General features: G+C 43.9%; 1 protein-coding gene across 1 annotated transcript in view; it reads left to right on the top strand.

Moving 5' to 3' along the window:
- Positions 1-24550, top strand: part of GPD1 (glycerol-3-phosphate dehydrogenase 1) — a 70784-nt gene that overhangs the window by 18632 nt on the left and 27602 nt on the right. Inside the window, exons 2-4 of the mRNA XM_044284973.1 lie at positions 968-1145; positions 22720-22860; positions 24362-24500. Of these exons, the coding sequence (XP_044140908.1) occupies positions 968-1145; positions 22720-22860; positions 24362-24500 (458 nt within the window). The remainder of the gene's footprint in view (positions 1-967; positions 1146-22719; positions 22861-24361; positions 24501-24550) is intronic.

Below are 24550 nucleotides of genomic sequence, written 5' to 3'. Positions count from 1 at the left end.
AGTGAAAACGCCTGAGCTTGTGGATCTTGCTTAGAAATGGCTTCTTCTTTGCACTGTAGAGTTTCAGCTGGCAACGGAGGATGGCACGGTGGATTGTGTTCACTGACAATGGTTTCTGGAAGTATTCCTGAGCCCATTCTGTGATTTCCTTTACAGAAGCATTCCTGTTTGTGGTGCAGTGTCGTTTAAGGGCCCGGAGATCACGGGCATCCAGTATGGTTTTACGGCCTTGACCCTTACGCACAGAGATTGTTCCAGATTCTCAGAATCTTCGGATGATGTTATGCACAGTTGATGATGATAGATGCAAAGTCTTTGCAATTTTTCGCTGGGTAACACCTTTCTGATATTGCTCCACTATCTTTCTGCACAACATTGTGGGAATTGGTGATCCTCTACCCATCTTGGCTTCTGAGAGACACTGCCACTCTGAGAAGCTTTTTTTATACCCAATCATGTTGCCAATTGGCCTAATTAGTGTTAATTGGTCTTCCAGCTCTTCGTTATGCTCAAATTTACTTTTCCCAGCCTCTTATTGCTACTTGTCCCAACTTTATTGAGATTTATTGACACCGTGAAAATTTGAATCAACGTATTTTTCCTTTAAAATGATACATTTACTCGGATTAAACGTTTGATCTGTCATCTACGTTCTATTACAAATAAAATATTGACATTTGCCATCTCCACATCATTGCATTCAGTTTTTATTCACAATTTGTTTAGTGTCCCAACTTTTTGGGAATCCGGTTTGTAGCATCCGCTCATTCATTACCTACGCGATACGGCCTACAGTCATTGCACGTAAACGGCACCATAAGAGCGATGTGTTTAGATCAATTCAGTAGATTTCCCTCTGTCTCAGAGTCAGCCTGACAGAAGAATGGTTCCCGGGGCTCTGACAAGTGATAATACTTCTGTTCATTTACAAACTTTCGCCTCCATTAACATATTCATGTCTACACAGGGGATCTGCCATTGCGAAGATTGTCGGGGAGAATGCGGCTCAGCTCCCTCAGTTTGATAATGTGGTAAACATGTGGGTGTTTGAGGAGCTAATATCAGGGAAGAAACTAACTGAGATCATCAACACTGAACACGAGAACGTGAAATACCTCCCTGGGCACAAGCTTCCGGCCAACGTGGTAAGTGCGCATTTCATTGTTTTTCCTCGAATGACTCCTCTTTGGCGCCAGCGTATTTTTATTTAATAACCGCAGGACAGACTGGAGATTTTTTTTCTTTCTCCTCAGCCCTGGTAATACTATGCTCCCTTATGTATAGTTACATCAACAACATATTGCTCAGCCTCGGCACGACTTTACGCCATGGCTGTTTGCATGATGTGATGACTGATTACTAAAATTTTTATTAAGATTTCCGTTTCTAACAAGTTGAATGATAAAGTTTGACTTGATGAATATTTTGGGGGGAGATTTATCAAAACTGGTGTAAAGGAATACTGACCGATAGCAACCAATCAGATTCCACCTTTCATTTTTCACAGCTTCTGTGGAAAATGAAAGGATCAATCTGATTGGTTGCTGGTGCCAACAAAGTCAGTTTTCCTTAGCACCAGCTTCGATAAATCTCCCCCTTTTCTTAAATTTTTCTGAATTTTCATAGCTGATATTTTGCTTGTTTACATAAAACACAGTGAGGGACATTTACTATAGAGTTTACGCCACAATAGTGGAGTAAAAAAGTTGCAAAATATGACCCACGCCATACTTAAGCAATATTTTGCAACTTTTGAAGCTCCTTGACACTGAGAAAATGGCCGTGGCTTAGAACAGACTGCTGGATTTACTATAACTTACTTCGGAAACTAGCCTAGGTTATAGCTGAGGTGTGGCTGGAGTAGACTTCTGGCCCACGGACTGCCAAAGATGCGCCTAACTTACTAAGAGGCATCTGATCACTGTATGGGAATACCAGTCTTGATAAATGTCCCTCACTGGCCCAGGGTAACTAACCCTGGAGATGACATAAGCTTAGGCTACTTTCACACCAGCGGTTTTGCTGGATCCGTCATGATCATTGTGACACATTGAGAGATTTTGTCTGGGAAAAAAGGTATTTTCCTCCCAGCATGTGCTGCTGGGCTGATTTACAGCCAGGTGAGGTCAAATACCGGACCGGATTTTAAGTGCCGGTCCGGGTTTTGGCAGCACAGCCAGGTCCTTGAATAGGCAGCTGGGCTCAGAAGCAAGGTCTTTGGGTTAGGATCTGGGAGCCTTGTGTCTAGATGAAGGCTTGCTACCTGTTTGGCGTGAAAACAAGTTGGTGCTGCTATGGTCAAGGACTCTTTGAGGCAGAATTGCCGCATGCTGTGAATTAACACCGCAAGGTGACTTTTTGTTTGATTATGACTGCTTGTTTTGTTACGTGCCTAAAGTGTGAATAAAACACTGAACTGTTTGATCCAAAGAACTTGTATTTCGCCTCTGTACTGCGTCCGCTAATCCGGTCTACCAGAGCGAAACCCCACATAATACAACCGTCTACATCCGTTCTGAACGGATCCGGTTGTATTATCTTTACCATAGCAAGGACGGATCCGGCACTAAAACCATTGTAAGTCAATGGGGGACAGATCCGTTTTCTTTTGTGTCAGAGAAAACTGATCCGTCACCATTAACTTATATTGTGAGTCATGACGTATCTGTCTTGCTCCGCATCCCAAGACGCACTCAAAAATGCTGCTTGCTGCGCTTTTGTGTGCGTCATGGGAATGCAACCAAACTGAATGCATTCTGATGCACGCCGTTCCCTTCAGTTTAGTTTTGTCCCCATTGACAATGAATGAGGACAAAACTGAAGCGTTTTCCTCCACTATTGAGACCCCATGATGGATCTCAATGGCGGAAAGTGAAAACGCTGGTGTAAAAATAGACTTAGGCCACCTAGACCTGCGCCAGACTTATCACAGGGACCCATGCTGGATGATACATGTGGTGCAGGGAAAGACATTGTTCTCTGACTTTATACCAACTATAGGGTGACTTAAAAACACAAAATGCAATCACACTCTGTAAACCAGCACTCTGCCCTGTCTTTATGCTGGATGTTGAATAAGGCATTGGTGTACATTTTGGCCAAAGCGTAATAAGCCACTCACCACGTCAAGGTCGCCTTAATGAGTGGTCCCTAACACTAGTTCCTACCTTTTATGGGCCATGACAGCCACACAAAGTACAGGGAGCGCAAGTACAGCATGCACGCCAAGCACACTCTGCTTTTAACCCCGTCCGGTGCCAATACAGCTTTCATCAGATCCAGGGATGCAAGTACCAACATGCATGCTGAGCCCACTATATACTTCTCCTGGAGCCTAATGGCTACTGGTAGGTGCTGTATAAGCAGACTTAGTTTTATACTGACTTTAAAACCAGCCTCCAGGGCATAGTAACTGGTCAGGTGTGCTTGACTGCATGGAGATCGCCACGCCTCCAATATATACTACAAAGAAAAAATATGGGAGATTCAGCCCGCACAACCCCTAGCAGGTGCACATTGCTATGGCGAAATACAGATACAAACGCAAAAACACAAAATGCAATCGCACACTGCAACCAGCACTCTGCCCTGCCTTTATGCTGGATGTTTAATAAGGCATTGGTGTACATTTTGGCCAAAGCGTAATAAGCCACTCACCACGTCAAGGTCGCCTCCATGAGTGGTCCCTTACACTAGTTCCTACCTTTTATGGGCCATGACAGCCACACAAAGTCCAGGGACTTTGCTGGTTTTAAAGTCAGTATAAAACTGAGTCTGCTTATATAGCACCTACCAGTAGCCATTAGACTCCAGGAGAAGTATATAGTGGGCTCAGCATGCATGTTGGTACTTGCATCCCTGGATCCGATGAAAGCTGTAATGGCACCGGACGGGGTTAAAAGCAGAGTGTGCTTGGCGTGCATGCTGTACTTGCGCTCCCTGTACTTTGTGTGGCTGTCATGGCCCATAAAAGGTAGGAACTAGTGTTAGGGACCACTCATTAAGACGACCTTGACGTGGTGAGTGGCTTATTACGCTTTGGCCAAAATGTACACCAATGCCTTATTAAACATCCAGCATAAAGGCAGGGCAGAGTGCTGGTTGCAGTGTGCGATTGCATTTTGTGTTTTTGCGTTTGTATCTGTATTTCGCCATAGCAATGTGCACCTGCTAGGGGTTGTGCGGGCTGAATCTCCCATATTTTTTCTTTGCATTGGGTGACTTACTTTACAAATTGCAAAGAAAAAATGGGGGTTAGTCAGCACATCCCAGTGCACAGGTGCACGTCACCATGGCTGAAAGCACAAAAGCAAAAACAAACAATCCAACAGCAAGTTAATACAATACTGCCTTACTCACTATAGAAAATGGACTAATGCTACTTAATAAATGTTAGATTCTTGGCAAATACATGTTGTACAAAATTCTTTGTACCTGTCCGCCAACGACAAGGTGATCTCTTTAGGACAGGAACCTACACTAAATGCTACCTCCTCTGGTGCTATACTGGCCTCCATTAAATTCAGGTAAAGCAGATTCCACATGCATGCTGAGCCCACACTATATTATACCTCTCCTGGTGCCAAATGGTCTGCAATAAATGCAGGGAGAGTAGGCTAAAGCTTTAGGTCTTATGCACACGTCCGTTGCTCAGCCGTTCCCTGCATTGGGGAGCACAATCTGTACATTTTGTACAAAATTCTTTGTGCCTGTCCGCCAACGACAAGGCAGTCTCTTTATGACAGGAACCTACACTAAATGCTATCTCCGCTGGTGCCATACTAGCCTCCATTAAATTCAGGGAATGCAGGCTACACATGCATGCTGCACCCACTCTGTATTTTACCTTTCCTGGTGCCAAATAGCCTCCAATAAATGCAGGGAAAGCATGCTACGGCTTTATACTTGTACTAAATTATTAAAATTTCGGAATGTGCTCTTTTTTTCCCCTTAAATTATCTAAAATAAGCTGAGCTGAGACGGCTGGAGACATACCAGCATGGTACTTTCTTGCATCGTTATACCGAGCGGCAGGGTCATAGTGGAAGAACTGCAGACACATGGACATTAAGTTTAACAAATGTTCAGTTTAGAGGATCTTTCCCACAATTGACATTTATCACCTATCCACAGGATGGGAGATAAATGTTTGTTTGCTGTGCCCCCCACCGCTGAGACCCCCACTGATCACTAGAACAGGCTGCATGACTGCAGTGAGAAGGAGTTTGAGCAACGGCAATCGAGCATGTGCAGTCTCGGGGGCTGACAGAGACATATGAGTAGGGCGCTCCGCTGTTTACAACAGAACTTAGGTGTTGAATGGAGAGGCAGGGAACAGTTTCAACCACCGCTCCATTCAGGACCCCAGTCTGACTGATGGTGGTGCCCCAGTGAACAGATATTTATCACATGAATAAGTAGTAGATATCAACTCTTTAATGAAGACCCTTTTTGGAAGATGTTTTACCCATTAAGCTTGTGTGTACCAGCCAATGCGCTGTAGTCATATTACACTTCATACATACTTCTTTGGGAATATGGGGATATGATATATATTGAGTGCTTGTGCCTACAGTTGTCTAAAGGCCCCTGTACACACGAGTGTATTGTCAGCCGGCAGGGTGATCTGTAGGGGGAGATACCGACACTCCTTTCAAAGATGAAGTTAGGGGAGAGAAGGATCAAGCAAACTAAAATAAAAAATTAAATTATTTATAGTGGTATAGAGTTGGCTCTTTTTGAGGGGTTCATTTCAATTTCTTTTTTTTATTTGTATTTTTGTATAACCTTATTTTAATTTAAAAAAATGTTTAACTGATGAGCTATCCTCTGGATAGATCGTTAGCATCTGATCAGCAGGGATCTGACATCCGGGACCCCCACTGATCAGCTGTTTGACAAGGCAGCGGCGCTCACTGTTTACCGCAGGCCCAGTGACATCACGACTAGTATCACCAGTCTGGGCACAGCTAAGCTCCATTCAAGTTAGCAGGGCTTAGATGCGCCCAGGCCAGTAATACTAGTCATTTCGTCAGTGGGCCTGAGGGAAACAGAGAGAAGACCGCGGCGCTCCTGGAGAGCCACTGCCTCCTCAAACAGCTGATCTGCGGGGGTCCCGGGTGTCGAGAAGGCAGCTGTTCGAGAAGGCAGTGGCGTTCCAGAGGATAGATCATAAGTTAAAAAGAACTGCAGAAACCCTTTAAGAGTAGACAGACACTAGAGGCCATAACCATCCTAATTACTGGAATGTATTATGGACTTGAGTGTGGTCTATACTCCCAACATGGTGAATTATTGTGTGTTATAGTATAACAGTAAAAGCATTACATGGATTAACTCACCAAGAAATCTATGTGATAGGAGGGATCTAAAACGTAAGGATGAAATGGAGTAACATTTAATGGTTGGTCGAAAAATGCTGGTGAAATCTAGAAAGTGCCACAGAGATAATACGGACTTGTCTGTGCACATATTAGTATGATGGATGCTTGCTGCTGGTCTATGGATATAGTTTTATAATGAAATTGAATATTTTAGCTTTACCCCTGGTTCCCTTCCTTTTCTGAACATGCAGACCAATGTAAATGAATGCCCTGGACTACTGATTGCATAATCTTCTCTTTATTCCATGCTGTGACCAATCTTTACATTGCAAGGGAGTCTAAGAGATTAGCAAAACCAACAAGACCATTTTATTGCTTACTAATGCAACATGGCCTTTGCCCTGGATTCATAAAACCTACATATCAATCAAAAGGCAATAATCTGCTTGGTTTGCTTTCATGTACTACAGACAGCGTGAGTGACTGAACGCATGAATGATTGATGGAGCCACACGTGTCATTTGTCACTGTCGACCTCTGATGATTCGGTGAAACTGCTGGTTATTCTGGCTGATAATGTATATTTTGATGGCTATAGGAAATATACTGTATTGGAAAAAGTCTAATAATCTGACTCCCTTGAGACAAACACGTTGCCTATTTAAAGTCTCCAGGGCCAGAAAATGTATGGTCTATCTTTGGGATTAGCCATTTTTGTTGGTCGTTGATTGAGGTTGACCGTCCCTGTGTAAACAATGGCGGCAATGTGTTGTAAGGATAGACCATCAATCATAGTTCAGAAAATATACATTTTCTTCTTTAAAGAGTAATTCCATACACAAGTGATGTTCATGCTAGACTTCTCATTTTTATTTAAATGCCAGGAGGAACTATTTCCTACACCCATTGGCGCCCTCATGCCTCATTTTCTTCTCTAATAATTATCTGGGCCTATAATCGTTGTTCAGATCATGACTAGATTCATTCTGATCATAATTCTGATAAAAAATGTGTAACGTTTGCATGTATGGACAGTTTTAGTCCATAAATATCAGTGCAGTGAAACCTCTTCTGGAGGGTTGGTCCAAGTATGCACCGTATAGGATGGAACTGAAGTCTATCAAAGGAAGGCTGGTGTAGATAAAGAGGTGGTCTTTTTAAGATGTCTTACTGTACTTGGCAAACACGGGGCCAGATTATCAAATTATTATTTTTTTTAGACTATAGGGTCTTGTATTCTCATATTTAGGCCCCATGAAACCAGTGGAGCATATGACATTTTTTATGCTGGACTCCTTGGGCCAGATTTATCATTAGCTCAGGTCAGAATAATGGAGTGAAAAAGTAAAAAAAAAAAGTCCCAAACGCTAAAACTGCGCACAAATTTGCGACTTTTTTCTGCTCTGCGCTATGCTCGCCAGTTTTCTGAAAGTGGGCGTGTTTTCTTATGTAAATGAATCTCTAGACAGATTTACTATTGGGACTATTTAAAAAGTCGCAATTTCACTCCAGTGAGGACCATGCTTATTTTATGAGACTTTTTAATAGAACATGCAACTTTTTCATAAAAACGTGCGACTTTTTCGTAAAGATGTGCGACTTTTGTAAAGCTGCTTACTGACGGATAAACTGCTACCGTCAAACCACATTTATCACAGTCTTAGAGGGCCGATCATAAATCTGACTTGGCTAAAACTGACTTTAGCCTTATGTTAAAGTGGAGTGAGCTGTCAGAGTCATGCTAAATCTGGCCCCTTGTGTCTCCCTATGAAACTTGAGGTCCACAGAGGTTCAGTAGAGACCTCGTCCACCTCTATGGGAGCCGTAATACCTTCTTGTGCATCTGTAATCTTTACAATATGATATTGTACTAAATCGTTAGCTGTGAGTTCTGCGTCCTTGTGTTGTGCATGCCATAAAAGCAACTTGTGTAAGGTTCATTAGTTATCAATTAGCAAGATTGAGTATGTCCTGCTACAGTGAGGAACAGAAGTATTTGAACACCCTGCGATTTTGCAAGTTCTCCCACTTAGAAATCATGGAGGGGTCTGAATTTCACATTGTAGGTGCATTCCCACTCAAAGAGACAGAATAAAAAAAAAAATTCTGGAAATCACATTATATAATTTTTAAAGAATGTATTTGTCTTGCACTGCTGAACATAAGTATTTGAACACCTGAGAAACAGCAAGAATGCTGGCTCTCAAAGACTTGTTACTGCGCCTTTAAAAAGTCCACCTCTACTACACTCATTAATCTAACTTAGTAGCACCTATCTGAGCTCTTTAAAGACACGTTTCCACCCCACAGTCAGTCAGACACCAACTACTACCATGGGCAAGACCAAAGAGTGTTCAAAATACACCAGAGACAACATTGTGGACCTCCACAAGTCTGGAAAGGGCTACGGGGCAATTGCCAAGCAGCTTGGTGAAAATAGAAAACTGTTGGAGCAATTGTTAGAAAATATAAGAGGCTAAAGACGACTGTCAGTCTCCCTCGGACTGGGGCTTCATGCAAGATCTCACCTCGTGGGGTATCACTCCCTTGTAGTTCTGGGTGAGCAATCAGCCCAGAACTACAAGGGAGGAGGTGGTCAATGACATGAAGAGGGCTGGGACCACAGTTTCAAAGTTCACTGTCGGTAGAACACTATGCCGTCATGGTTTCAAATCATGCATTGCACGGAAGGTTCGCCTGCTCAAATCATCACATGTCCAGGCCCGTCTGAAGTTTGCCAATGACTATCTGGATGATCCAGAGGAAGTATGGGAAAAAGTCATGTGGTCAGATGAGACCAAAGTAGAACTTTTTGGTCTAAACGTCACTCGTTGTGTTTGGAGGAAAAAGAAGGATGAGTTGCATGCCAAGAACACCATCCCTACTGTGAAGCATCGAAGTGGCAACATCATGCTTTGGGGGTGCTTTCCTGAGCAGGGGGCAGGATGACTGCACTGTATTAAGGAGAGGATGAATGGGGCCATTTATTGTGAGATTTTGAGTAACAACCTCCTTCCCTCAGTCAGAGCATTGAAGATGGGTCATGGCTGGGTCTTCGAAAATGACAACAACCCGAAGCACACAGCCAGGATAACCAAGGAGTGGCTCCGTAAGAAGTATATAAAGGTTCTGGAGTGGCCTAGCCAGTCTCTAGACCTAAATCCAATAGAACATCTTTGGAGGGAGCTGAAACTCTGTGTTGCTCAGTGACAGCCCCGAAACCTGACAGATCTAGAGGAGATCTGTGTGGAGGAGTGGGCCAAAATCCCTGTCGCAGTGTGTGCAAACCTGGTCAAGAACTACAGGAAACGTTTGACCTCTGTAATTGCAAACAAAGGTTTCTGTACCAAATATTAACACAGATTTTCTCAGGTGTTCAAATACTTATGTTCAGCAGTGCAAGACAAATACATTCTTTAAAAATCATACAATGTGATTTCCTGATATTTTTTTTTTTATTCTGTCTCTCAGAGTGGGAATGCACCTACAATGTGAATTTCAGACCCCTCCATGATTTCTAAGTGGGAGAACTTGCAAAATCGCAGGGTGTTCAAATACTTCTGTTCCTCACTGTATATGCACATTGCCTCTCTGAGAGGGGTTTTCCAGAGTGTTTAATATTGATGACCTATCCTGAGGATGGGTCATCGATATCAGATCGGCAAGTTGATGATCTGACAACCGGCACCCCTGCAGATCAGCTGCTTAAGGAAGCTGTAGCGCTCCAATGAGTGCCGCTGCGTCCTCACAGTTCACCAATCACAAGACCGTCCATTGTATAGCGGCTGTGCTTGGTATGGCAGCTCATGCCCATTCACTTGAACAGGACTGAGCTGCGCCACAGCCATGTGACTAATGAATGTGACATTATCGGCCTAGGAAGAGGCTGCGGCACTCACAGGAGAGCCACAGCCTCTTCAGACAGCCTATCGGCAGGGAGCCAGACCCCCACTGATCTGATATTGATGGCCTATCCTGAGGATTAGTCATCAATATCAAAATTTTTGACAACCCCTTTAATTGTCTATTACCTGATGCTACCAAGTAGCATATGTAACAGTAGGATGATGAGTTTCCAATATTGGAATTTCTGAAAGCATCAAAAGCTTACAAAACCTAAACCGGAGCTCGTACCGCAAAATGCAATACACTCCGTTAACACCATGTTATAGAGAAGGAGAAGCTGAGCGGATTGATCTATAGTTTTATGGGAAAACATTCAGTAAAACCTGTAATTTGGACATTTATATCTCTGCTTTTTCCACTTCCTGTGAACAGCTATGGGCACAGGAGGGGTGTTATCAGTGATTGATAGCATTGTGTGTTTACGTGTACATATGTTACCAAGCAGCATATATAACAGTAGATAGTAGGATTATAAGAGTTTCCAATATGACCACCACTGCTGGATGGCAGGGTGGCCGTAACCATGGAAAAAAGCAATGTATTATGTGTTAAAAAATGAATGAAGCAAGCAAAGGAACAGTCACAATACATTAGCAAGTGGCTTGTATTAACTTTTTCTACGTGATAGAGGCTATTTGCTGAAATGAGACAACCTCTTTAAGTAACTACAGATCGCCAAGGAGCGAGATCTGAGGAAAATAAATAACAGCTAGTCATGGACTGTAGATACTGACTAACCTATCATTGAGCTTGTTACTGAAGGGTGCAGCAGGTCTGAATGAGCTCGGCTGGAACATTGGTGGAGGTTATACTTATCATCCCATCAGAGCCCTGTGACACCAGGGCAGTAATAACTCCGATTTCCTGCATTGTTTTGCACAAAAAAACTATTATAAAAATGAATTAAACTAGTGTGCCAGGCCAGAAAAAAATAGCATTCTGCATAGTACCTTTTCCAGCCTGACCCTATAGAAATGAGCACAATGTACTTTTTAAGATGCATTTGTAATGGAATTTTATCGAGCTGTGCCATGGGTCAGAATGATCAGAATGAAGCACCCCTGTTGTCACCATCATTGACTATAATGGGGGCGGGCCGGAGTTCTGGCGGCAGCATGGCAAACATGCCGAGAGGCGGCCGGAATAAAACTATGACATGTCGTAGTCAATGGGGCACTAGCGGCAGCACGGATCCGACAGACTGTTCACCCGCCGGAACAGCCTGCCGGAGTTCCTTGCCGCTAGTGTGAAACTGTCACGGAAGTTGTACAGAAAACTAGAAGACACAAAATGAAGATCCGACTGACTGGATCCAAAACTAAGGAACAAAAGGGAGAGCCCTGCATCAGACCTGGCTCTCTCCCTAACTGGTCAGCCTATGCGAAAATCCCAATGGTAGATGATCGCATATCCTCGTACCTCGACTGCATAACACCTGAACACCCTATAATAGTGAGGGGACACGACCACCGGCTCACTACACTTGATACGGAGGGAGTCAGGGTCACCTGGGATCCAGCAAACAGGAAAACACAAATGAACGAACAAAACTTATCTGTAGAAGACTCAGTAGTAGCATCAGCATGCAGACACTCCAAGAAGTAATATAAACCGCAAAGTGATGCAGTATGGGGAGGGATTTAAAGGCATGCAATCAGTGCAACTACATGACAGCTGAGAGAGGCTAACGAGATGAGAACATGAAAGCAAAACAAAAGGAACCTCAAGGAGGAGGTTCTGAAGGACGTCTGTCAGAGCTTCTCAGATGTCTGGTGGTGACAGTACCCCTCCTTCTACGAGTGGACTCCAGACACTCAGAGCCCACCTTCTCAGGATGGGACCTATGGAAAGCCCTGATGAGACGAGTGGCCTTAATGTCCGTCACTGGGACCCACATCCTCTCCTCAGGACCATACCCCTCCCAATGAACGAGGTACTGGAGAGAACCGCGGACAACACGAGAATCCACAATCCTAGAGACCTGAAATTCAAGATTACAATCAACCACAATCGGAGGAGGTGGCAAAGACGAGGGTACAATGGGTTGGACATAAGGTTTTAATAAGGACTTATGAAAAACATTATGGATCTTCCAAGTCTGAGGAAGATCAAGATGGTAGGCAACAGGATTGATGACGGACAAGATTTTGTAAGGCCCAATAAACTTAGGACCCAACTTCCAGGAGGGAACCTTCAATTTGATATTCTTAGTAGACAACCACACCAGATCACCAACATTCAGGTCCGGACCAGGCACACGTCTCTTATCCGCCACACGCTTATATCTCTCACTCATGCTCTTTAGATTATCCTGAATCTTTTTCTAAATAGATGACAAAGACGAGGAGAATCTGTGTTCATCAGGTAAACCAGAAGACCCCTCTCCAGAGAATGTCCCAAACTGCGGATGAAACCCATATGCACCAAAAAATGGTGACTTATCAGAGGACTCCTGACGACGGTTATTTAAAGCAAACTCGGCAAGGGACAAAAAAGAACACCAATCCTCCTGATTCTCCGCCACAAAATAGCGCAGATATGTCTCCAGATTCTGATTGACACGCTCTGTCTGACCATTCGACTGCGGGTGGAAAGCAGAAGAGAATGACAACCGAACCCCCACGCGAGAACAGAAAGCCTTTCAGAATCTGGAAACAAACTGTGTGCCCCTATCAGAGACTACGTCCGAAGGAATACCATGCAGTTTGACAATGTGATCAATAAATGCCTGCGCCAGCGTCTTAGCATTGGGCAAGCCAGGAAAAGGAATGAAATGCACCATTTTGCTAAAACGGTCCACCACCACCAGAATCACAGTCTTCCCCGAGGAACGAGGCAGGTCCGTAATGAAGTCCATGGACAGAAGTGTCCGAAGGACGGGAAAGAATGGGTAAGGGAAGGAGAGGACCTGATGGCCGTGAATGAGGGACTTTGCCACGAGCGCAGGTCTCGCAGGCTGCCACAAAACCCTCAACCGACTTACGAAGCGCCGGCCACCAGAATCTCCGAGCGATGAGATCCACTGTGGCTCTTGCCCCCGGGTGCCCAGCAAGGACAGTATCGTGGTGTTCCTTAAAAATTCTGTGTCTTAAAGCGAGAGGCACAAACAACCTCCCAGGAGGACAAAGATCAGGAGCCTCTGACTGGGCTACCTGAACCTCTGCCTCCAATTCAGGATAAAGAGCAGAGACCACCACACCTTTAGCCAAAATGGGACCCGGGTCTTCAAAATTCCCACCTCCCGGAAAACAACGTGACAGGGCATCCGCCTTCACATTCTTAACCCCAGGGCGGAACGTGACAACAAAATTAAACCTTGAAAAGAACAAAGACCATCTGGCCTGTCTCGGGTTCAGACGCTTGGCTGACTCCAAGTAGGCCAAATTCTTATGGTCAGTAAACACAGTAATAGGGTGTCTGGCTCCCTCTAGCCAATGGTGCCATTCCTCAAAAGCCAACTTGATGGCCAACAACTCCCTATCTCCCACATCGTAATTTCTCTCTGCGGAGGAGAGTTTCTTCGAGAAAAAGGCACACGGTCACCATTTGGCAGGAAAGGGACCCTGAGACAAGACCGCACCCACACCCACTTCAGAAGCATCAACCTCAACTATGAAGGGTAGAGAAATATCAGGTTGTACCAAGATGGGAGCGGAAGCAAAACTCTCCTTGATATTAGAAAAGGCCTTACGCGCCTCTACCGACCAGGAGGAAAAATCTACCCCCTTTCTAGTCATATCAGTGAGTGGTTTAACAACAGAGAAATAATTCAAAATAAACTTCCTGTAATAATTGTCAAAACCCCAAAAACGCATCAGCGCCTTCTGATTCTCAGGAAGCTCCCACTCAAGCACAGCGTGGACCTTCTCGGGGTCCATGCGAAAACCAGAAGCGGAGAGAAGAAACCCCAGAAATTGAATTTCTGGAACCGCAAACACACATTTTTCCAGTTTAGCGTACAATTTATTCTCCCGCAAGATGAGCAAGACCTGACGTAAGTGCTCTTTATGAGTTTTGAAATCAGGAGAAAAAATCTAAATGTCATCTAGATACACTAATACAAATTTCCCCATTAAATGATAAAAAATGCTGTTCACAAAATGCTGAAAGACGGCTGGAGCATTCATCAAACCAAAAGGCATAACCAAATTCTCAAAATGGCCCACAGGGGTATTGAAGGCCGTCTTCCATTCGTCTCCTTCTCTGACCCTGACTAGGTTGTATGCCCCTCTTAGATCCAACTTGGAAAAAACTTTAGCCCCAACAATCTGGTTAAACAGGTCCGGGATCAGGGGAAGCGGATAAGGGTCGCGAATTGTGATACTGTTCAGCTCCCTGAAATCCAGACATGGTCTTAAAGAACCATCTTTTTTCGTAACAAAGAAAAAACCAGCGGCAACAGGTGACTTCGAGGGTCGTATGTGTCCCTTTCTCAGACTCTCAGAGATATAAGCACGCATAGCGACCCTTTCAGGTTGAGAGAGATTGTATAAACGAGATTTAGGCAGCTTGGCGCCTGGGGTGAGATTAATAGGGCAATCGTACTCCCTGTGCGGGGGCAAGTCCTGAACACCACTCTCAGAGAACACATCCGAAAATTCAGAGAGAAAAGATGGTACAGTCTTAGTAGAAACCTCAGAAACAGATGTCGTGAGGCAATTCTCTCTGCAAAAGTCACTCCAACCATTTATTTGCCTCGCTTGCCAATCAATGGTGGGGTTATGTTTAGTGAGCCAGGGTAGCCCCAACACTAGAAGAGTAGGCAACCCGCTTAGGACGAAACATGACACATCCTCAACATGAGTATCACTCACAATCAAACGGATATTGGTAACTATGCCCTTTAACGATTTCTGAGAAAGTGGAACAGAATCAATAGAAAAAACAGGTATATCCTTTCCCAAAGTGCATACCTGGAAACCATGAGTTATAGCAAATTGACTATCAATGAGATTGACAGCTGCTCCACTATCTACAATAATAATCTCACAAAAAATGTTCTTGCTCTCTAGCGCCACCCTGGCAGGTAGGACAAAACGGGAACTACAAGCAAACGGAAAACCTTCAATTTCCGCATCAACCTTGCCAATAGTAACAGATGGAACGTTTTTAGAGGATTTTTTTCTTTTTGTTTCTTTATTACTCTCAAAAAACTGCCTGAATCTCCTAGAGGGACAAACATTTGCCAAATGATTTATATCTCCACAACAGAAACAAACCTTCCTATGAGAGCTGAATCCTCTATTGTCAGAGGCAAGCAAACCCAGCTGCATGGGCCCCTGCTCAGAAGGGATTGAGAGCGATTGAGACCTCTGTGCACTGAATGAGACCGCCGCACTGTCCTTGGACTGAGTATGACAGGAAGGAGTGATCTCTCCTCTCTCTCTAAGACGCCTGTCAATACGAACGGCCCGAGACATGGCAGAGTCCAAGGAGGTAGGTCTCTCATGAAAGGCAAATGCATCTTTCAATCCCTCTGAAAGACCATGGCAAAATTGACTTCGGAGTGCAGCATCATTCCAACCAGTATCAGCTGCCCATCTCCGAATTTCTGAGCAGTATATCTCTGCGGATTGTTTACCCTGACATAAAAGACGTAGTCTAGACTCAGCCAGAGCAATACGATCCGGATCATCATATACAGACGTGGACAAAATTGTTGGTACCCTTTGGTCAATGAAAGAAAAAGTCACAATGGTCACAGAAATAACTTTAATCTGACAAAAGTAATAATAAATTAAAATTCTATAAATGTTAACCAATGAAAGTCAGACATTGTTTTTCAACCATGCTTCAACAGAATTATGTTAAAAAATAAACTCATGAAACAGGCATGGACAAAAATGATGGTACCCCTAACTTAATATTTTGTTGCGCAACCTTTTGAGGCAATCACTGCAATCAAACGCTTCCTGTAACTGTCAATGAGACATCTGCACCTCTCAGCAGGTATTTTGGCCCACTCCTCATGAGCAAACTGCTCCAGTTGTGTCCGGTTTGAAGGGTGCCTTTTCCAGACTGCATGTTTCAGCTCCTTCCAAAGATGCTCAATAGGATTGAGGTCAGGGCTCATAGAAGGCCACTTTAGAATAGTCCAATTTTTTCCTCTTAGCCATTCTTGGGTGTTTTTAGCGGTGTGTTTTGGGTCATTGTCCTGTTGCAAGACCCATGACCTGCGACTGAGACCAAGCTTTCTGACACTGGCTAGTACATTTCTCTCTAGAATTCCTTGATAGTCTTGAGATTTCATTGTACCCTGCACAGATTCAAGACACCCTGTGCCAGACGCAGCAAAGCAGCCCCAGAACATAACAGAGCCTCCTCCATGTTTCACAGTAGGGACAGTGTTCTTTTCTTGATATGCTTCATTTTTTCGTCTGTGAACATACAGCTGATGTGCCTTGGCAAAAACTTCGATTTTTGTCTCATCTGTCCACAGGACATTCTCCCAGAAGCTTTGTGGCTTGTCAACATGTAGTTTGGCATATTCCAGTCTTGCTTTTTTATGATTCGTTTTCAACAATGGTGTCCTCCTTGGTCGTCTCCCATGTAGTCCACTTTGGCTCAAACAACGACGGATGGTGCGATCTGACACTGATGTTCCTTGAGCATGAAGTTCACCTTGAATCTCTTTAGAAGTCTTTCTAGGCTCTTTTGTTACCATTCGGATTATCCGTCTCTTAGATTTGTCATCAATTTTCCTCCTGCGGCCACGTCCAGGGAGGTTGGCTACAGTCCCATGGATCTTAAACTTATGAATAATATGTGCAACTGTACTCACAGGAACATCTAGTTGCTTGGAGATGGTCTTATAGCCTTTACCTTTAACATGCTTGTCTATAATTTTCTTTCTGATCTCTTGAGACAGCTCTTTCCTTTGCTTCCTCTGGTCCATGTCGAGTGTGGTACACACCATATCACCAAACAACACAGTGATTACCTGGAGCCATATATATAGGCCCAATGGCTGATTACAAGGTTGTAGACACCTGTGATGCTAATTAGTGGACACACCTTGAATTAACATGTCCCTTTGGTCACATTATGTTCTGTGTTTTCTAGGGGTACCATCATTTTTGTCCATGCCTGTTTCATGAGTTTATTTTTTTACATAATTCTGTTGAAGCATGGTTGAAAAACAATGTCTGACTTTCATTGGTTAACATTTATAGAATTTTAATTTATTATTACTTTTGTCAGATTAAAGTTATTTCTGTGACCATTGTGACTTTTTCTTTCATTGACCAAAGGGTACCAACAATTTTGTCCACGTCTGTATCTGACCAAGGGCTAAAAAGAATTCATCCACTGAACGGAGGGGCCGTGCCCCCACCGGCAGCGAAAAGGCCCAGGACTGAGCGTTATCCCTGAGCAGCGAGATGATGATCCCCACCCTCTGCTCCTCATCACCAGAGGAATGGGGAAGTAGGCGAAAATGGAGTTTGCAAGCCTCTCTAAAACGAACAAAATTCTCACTACCCCCGGAGAACGTATCCGGAAGCCAGATTTTAGGCTCAGAACAAATTCCATGAACGCAAGCAGAAACGGTCACCTCAAACTGAGAGACAGTTTTCCAGAGATCTTCTACCTCCAGTGAAAGACCCTGCATACGGTCAATCAAGGTTGAAACCGGATTCATGCTTAAGACGGTTTTGGCGGTTTAAAATGTCACGGAAGGTGTACAGAAAACTAGAAGACACAAAATGAAGATCCGACTGACTGTATCCAAAACTAAGGAACAAAAGGGAGAGCCCTGCATCAGACCTGGCTCTCTCCCTAACTGCTCAGCCTATGCGAAAATCCCAATGGTAGATGATCGCATATCCTCATACCTCGACTGTATAACACCTGAACACCCTATAATAGTGAGGGGACACGACCACCAGCTCCCTACACTTGATATGGGGGGAGTCAGGGTCACCTGGGATCCAGCAAACAGGAAAACACTAATGAACTAACAAAACTTATCTGTAGAAGACTCAATAGTAGCATCAGCATGCACACACTCCAAGAAGTAATATAAACCGCAAAGTGATGTAGTATGGGGAGGGATTTAAAGGCATGCAATCAGTGCAACTACATGGCAGCTGAGAGAGGCTAACGAGATGAGAAAATGAATGCAAAACAAAAGGAACCTCAAGGAGGAGGTTCTGAAGGACGTCTGTCAGAGCTTCTCAGATGTCTGGTGGTGACAGAAGCTAGTCTTAAACCCCTTAACAGGGAACTAGCCTTCGCTGCAGGGGAGCCGCCAGGCCGCAACCTCTTGGAATAGTCAGTAGTAGTTAGTAGCTGACAGGGGTCAGAGATGCTGGTGCCTGGTACTGAGTGGTCAGGAAAGAAGCACTGAGCACAGAACTGCAAAATGATGTGAACTTTCACAATAAGCAGAAGATTCAGCAGAGATCCCTCTGATTTGTCAATTCTTCTGATTACAATTATAGCAGATTTTATATTTTTTTCCAAAGGTTCTCTTTTTTTCACTGGTGAATTTTTTTTCTATAGCTTTCAATGAATTTGTCTGATAATCCAGAATTTTGGACCTACTGATCTCGAATAAAAGGAATTTTGCTGAAGGGCACATTTCGAGTCCTGTGTATGGACTTGTCAGGGCGGCTGGTTATTTTTACACACACACAGCTCTGCCTTGTCTTAGCCAGAATCGTAGGCAGTTCACAGCAATTTGCTGACAGCCTGACTCATTGTAACATGCTGGAGCGGCCGCACGGATACAGTTGGAAAATAACATCACGTTGCACTAACCCTGGTTGACACCATAACATTATTCGATTTTGCCCTTGCCTCTTGTATTGACTGTAGACAAAGGAAGCTCTGGGTTTTTCTGTACACACACCTCAGATCAGCAGCTGCAGATTTAGGATCCATCGTCATCTGTTTTATGATTCAGTTTAAACCTAGATCATCAATGGTAATGAAATGTACAGAAATCATGGCATTTTCAAATTTCCCTCCATCAGTAGTCTTATGACATCATGCCTCCCAAGTGTCCCTGTTTTGGAGGGATAGTCCCTCTTTTTGACCCAAATTCCTCTGTCCCTCTTTGATACTTAAACATGCCTGTTTTTATAGCTACACACATTCTCCCTGTAATAACAGTTCTGGGGCATCTATTCTTACGGCTCTTTGTTGTGCCCTTCCTTTATTATTTCTACTAGAAGTTAGGAATGAATTGCCAGCAGTCTGCAGTAAGGGTGCAGAGGGGAGGTAACCAGTTGGGGGGGTGTCCCTTCACAGTCTGAAAATGGCAGCACTGATTGGATAGAGTGAGTCTATGCAGGGACACACCCCCAACTTGTTACCACCCCTCCGTACCCTTACTGCAGACTGCTAGCAATTCATTCATAACTTCTAGTAGAAATAATAAAGGAACGGCACAACAAAGAGACATAAGAATAGATGCTCCAGCATTGTTATTACATGGGCAATGCATGAAGCTATTAAAACAGGCATGTCAGGAGCGGTGACGGGTCCTCTTTAAATGTCCCTCTCTTTGACCTGCAGAATTGATGCTTAAATATGCATTAATATATTTTCTAAATTGCTCCTTACTAAACTATCGGTATGGTTTCTACCTGTGTATTAGACCATAACTTCATTATTTGGTGCAATTTGGACCTTAAAATATCTATAATCCAATAATTTATGTGCTAATATTTAAATGGATATTGAAGCGCAAGAAAAAAAAGTTGTCTCAGGAGCTCCACATGGTGTAAAAAAATAAAGGGACTTACACTCACCTAAGCGATCCCCAGGTGCTGCAGTTCTGATGGGGTCGGTATTTGTGCTTTGGGTGGAGTAAGAGGCGTGGCCTAGTGTGAAAAAGATTGCCACGATGCGTGCCGACATATACTGTCCTTCGTTGAAATTTTCAAAAGTTGAGAGGTATGTGATGTGTCCATTCACAGACTGCAAGCTACCATAGGAAGTAGCCTGTAGTCTGCTGAAAGATTTGCAGGGCCTGCAGGCGGAAACTGCACCAAGAGGGAATATGGGTGGTTAACTTGTGGATTACAGTGTGAACATGCCCTTGTGTGAGAATCCTTCCTCTTCATAGAGGTGCAGAATGTTCATTCCGCGCACTGTAAAGAGCCGGGAGCTGAAATTAATGGTCCCTTATCGCACGGATCATGGCTGCTGCTGACTGCTTAATTCTAGAGCTGTTCTGAGTTTTGCATATCTCAAGGGTGTGCAAGAATGTCTTCAAAGTCATAGCAAAGTTCATTTGTTTTCTGTAAAGCTTCGGTCTTTGGATCTAGATTTTGAATGTAATGCAAATAAGGGTATAATTCATATAGTGATAGGATGTATTAAGAAAAAATATTCCAGACCGGATGATAGTGACGTCAACTCATTAGGGGAGATTTATTTAAACTGGTGTAAAGGAAAACTTGCTTAGTTGCCCATAGCAACCAATCAGGTTCCACCTTTTATTTTCTGGTGCTCCGCTGGTTGCTATGGGCAACTAAACCAGTTTTGATAAATCTCCCCCAATGTCTGTAGGTGGCATAGACAGACCCATTTATACGGGTTCATTTTTAATCTTTATTTTTTAAAGGGGTTTTCCAAGATATTCTAACTGATGACCTGTCCTCTGGATAGGTCATTAGTATCTGATCGGTTTGGTCCGACACCGGGGACCCCCGCTGGTGAGCACCCCGGCCTTCTCCGTTCTCACCAAGCACAGCACTGTACATTGAATAGCGGCTGCACTTGGTGACACAGCTCATCCCCATTCACTTTAACGCGGCTGAGCTGCGCCTGCCCTAGATCATGTGACTGATGAACGTATCATCACTGGCCTAGGAAAAGCTGGAGAGCGCCAGTGCCTTCTCAAACAGCTGATCGGCTGGGGCCTGGGTGTCAGACCCCCCACCGATCAGATACTGATGACCTATACAAACCCCTTTAAGGCAGGATAGGTATTAGAAAAATTCTAGTCGTAATCCATTCCAGCACCGCGCTCTAGCAACTCATTTTTAGAGTCCATTCACACGTCCGTAATTTGGGTCCGCATTCGTTCCGCAATTTGCGGACCCATTCACTTTCAATGGGGCTGGAACAGATGCAAATCCACATTTCCTGGATCCGCATCAGTTTTTTCGGGATCCGCAACCGTTTTTTCGAGATCGGTCTTTTTCGGGATCCGCAATTTTGTTCCTGAAAAAAAAAGAACATGTCCTATTCTTGTCTGCAATTGCGGACCAGAAAAGGCATTTTCTATTATAGTGTCTGTGATGTGCAGTCCGCAAATTACGGATTGCACATTGCAGGTGTCCGTGTTTTGCGGATCCGCAATTTGCGGGTCCGCAAAACACTTACGGACGTGTGAATGGACCCTAAGTCTGAGCGATGACGTGCCTGTACATCCCATGTGACTGCTGAAATCACTGGCCACAACAGTATATGGCTGCTGTAACCAGTGATTTGGCTGCAGCGGTCAAATGTGGTATACGAGCACGTACCACTGCAATCAGAAAAACAAAGGCCAGTGGGGAGAACAGAACGGGTTCAGGAGAGTAGGTATCATTTTTATTATTATTATTATTGTAATAGATTTCCTACCTGTTTGGTTGTTGTAAGCTCTTCAGAATTGTTACCTTACTAGTTCTTAAAGGAATTGTCCAGTCATAATGCAAATAAAACGTAATCACTGAATAAGGCCTGAGATAACTTATCCCAAAATCACGGACAGCCAACATTTTTACAGACAAATTGGAAAACCATAATGAATAATAAAGATAAGTAATCCATGTCTAAAGGTCAATATACTGATCATTACCAGCATTTACTGTGAGCTGTAAATTTATGATAATTACCACCAAAATTATCTAGTCAATTACCATCAGCCTCAAAAACATCACAGGAAAAAAAAGTTGTCTATTTTCATGGACTGTCCAGACATTTCTGGACTGTTGGCAATTCTGGTCTGAGTTCACATCTGTGTTATGTAGTCCTTTGTTCTGTCTCTGGAGCAGAAAACCAGAACTCAAGCTGTGACGAGTCCATCACATGATGGGCAATGGCATTCGACTGACCTGATTGACTTATAATGAGATCCATCAGGGTTTCATGGTTACAACCACCATGCAATCCAGCAGTGGTGGTCGTGCTTGCACACTATAGACAAAAGCGCCGGCCTCTCTGGTGGATGGAACCGCAGGAGTGCGCGTAGGCTGGAGCTTTGTCCTATTGTGTGCAAGCACGACCACCGCTGCTGGAATGCAGGGTGGTCGTAACCATGGAAACAATCAGTGTATAATGTGATGAAAAAATGAATCCAGCCAGCAAAGGAAGCAATATGGACAATCACAATACATTAGTTAGTGGCTTGTATTAACTTTCTCTACATGATTAATGCCATTTGCTGAAGTGAGACAAACCCTTTTGATCTTTGGGTAACCCTTTATCTACTTTGTGCTTATGAGCTCTACATATTACAAATGATTTATCATCCATGTTTCTGATTCACTAGGTGGCAGTGCCTGATCTACTGGAAGCCGCAAAGGGGGCAGATATCCTAATATTTGTCGTCCCCCATCAGTTTATTGGTAAACTATGCGAACAGCTGAAATCTCATGTGAAGAAAGAAGCGTTTGGAGTGTCGCTCATAAAGGTGTGAGTGATAGTCATTGTTCCAATGTTGTTTTCTCAGACATGTTCCAGGGCTGGATGGTATTTTACTAGTCACGTCATGTTTATGGCTGCCAATTTTTATCTGGGAAAAGTACACTGGGGATCATTTATCAAACTGGTGTAAAGTAGAACTGGCTTAGTTGCCCATAGCGACCAATCAGATTCCTCCTTTCATTTTGGACAGCTCCTTTGGAAGATGAAAGGTGGTTTCTGATTGGCTGCTGTGGGCAACTAAGCCAGTTCTACCAGTTTGATATATGACCCCCCTGTTTCCAGTCTTTTCTATTAATATCACCAGATCATGTCAATGGTTTCATTAGAGGATTAGTCGCTGTGGTATCCAGTAGTGTGAAAAGACACAAATAACCTGCTCCAAACATATCTGCCATTATTAGTAAAATGGATAGTAACACAAAGTATATGGTTCATACAATGGCAACTAGATGCTGCTCGTGAGGGTCAGTTTCAAAGTAAATAGAAAGGATGTAGGGATGTCCAGATGTAGCAGAGCTGAATTTATCATTTAGCTCCTTGGGTTGGTACTTCTTATACCTTGCAAAACTGCTTGTAATATACAGTGGACCCTTAAAGGGGTTGTCCGGGTTCAGAGCTGAACCCGGACATACCCTTATTTTCACCCCGGCAGCCCCCCTGAGCCTAGCATCGGAGCATCTCATGCTCCGATGCGCTCCCGTGCCCTGCGCTAGATCGCGCAGGGCACAGGCTCTTGTGTTTTCAATAACACACTGCCGGGCGGTAACTTCCGCCCAGCAGTGTGTTCGGTGACGTCACCGGCTCTGAGGGGCGGGCTTTAGCTCTGCCCTAGCCGTTTTACTGGCTAGGGCAGAGCCAAATCCCGCCCATCAGTGCCGGTGACGTCACCGGGGTTCCTGTCAGCCCCATAGAGAGCCCCGGTACGTCACCGGAACTCAGAAAAATGCCTTTGCCCTGCGCGATTTAGCGCAGGGCAAAGGAGAGCATCGGAGCATGAACTGCTCCAATGCTCATGTCAGGGGGGCTGCCTGGGTGAAAATGGAGGTATGTCCAGGTTCAGCTCTGAACCTGGACAACCCCTTTAAGTTACAATATTAATTGGTTCCAGGACGGCCATTGTATGTTGAAACCATTGTAACTTGAGTAAATGGTTCCTAGCCCCAAAATGCCTTCAAAGATAAGAGAAAATGAAGATTTAAGTAATATTAGCAGATATCTAAGACAGGCAAAACAAGTCCTTACATATAGTCCGGAATAGCTGATAACTAGCAACTAATACAGATATTTTACCATAGAAGATTGGTTGATTGGTTGGATCTGAGACGTATGTTGAGTCTGGTTTAAACTTGCGATGGGTCAGAAAAGTCCATTGTATGTTGAAAATTTTGTATCCTCAGGCCACTGTATCTTGAGGGATCACTGTAATGATAAACTGTACAATAATATTTATTGGCTTTAAAATAGTATCATCTTTTGATTCGTTCCAGGGTGTAGATGAGGGACCTGAAGGTCTTCGGTTGATATCTAACATTATTCATGAGAGGCTAGGCATCCAGATGAGTGTGTTAATGGGTGCCAACATTGCCAATGAAGTCGCTGATGGAAAATTTTGCGAGACCACAATTGGTAAGATAATTCACTATTCAGGGCCCTACACAAAAATCATAGGACCCGAT

The sequence above is a fragment of the Bufo gargarizans genome, chromosome 3 (assembly GCF_014858855.1).
Source record: "Bufo gargarizans isolate SCDJY-AF-19 chromosome 3, ASM1485885v1, whole genome shotgun sequence".
Classification (NCBI taxonomy): Eukaryota; Metazoa; Chordata; class Amphibia; order Anura; family Bufonidae; genus Bufo; species Bufo gargarizans.
The sequence above is the reverse complement of the archived record's forward strand: the minus strand, read 5'-3'. Positions and strand labels throughout refer to the sequence as shown.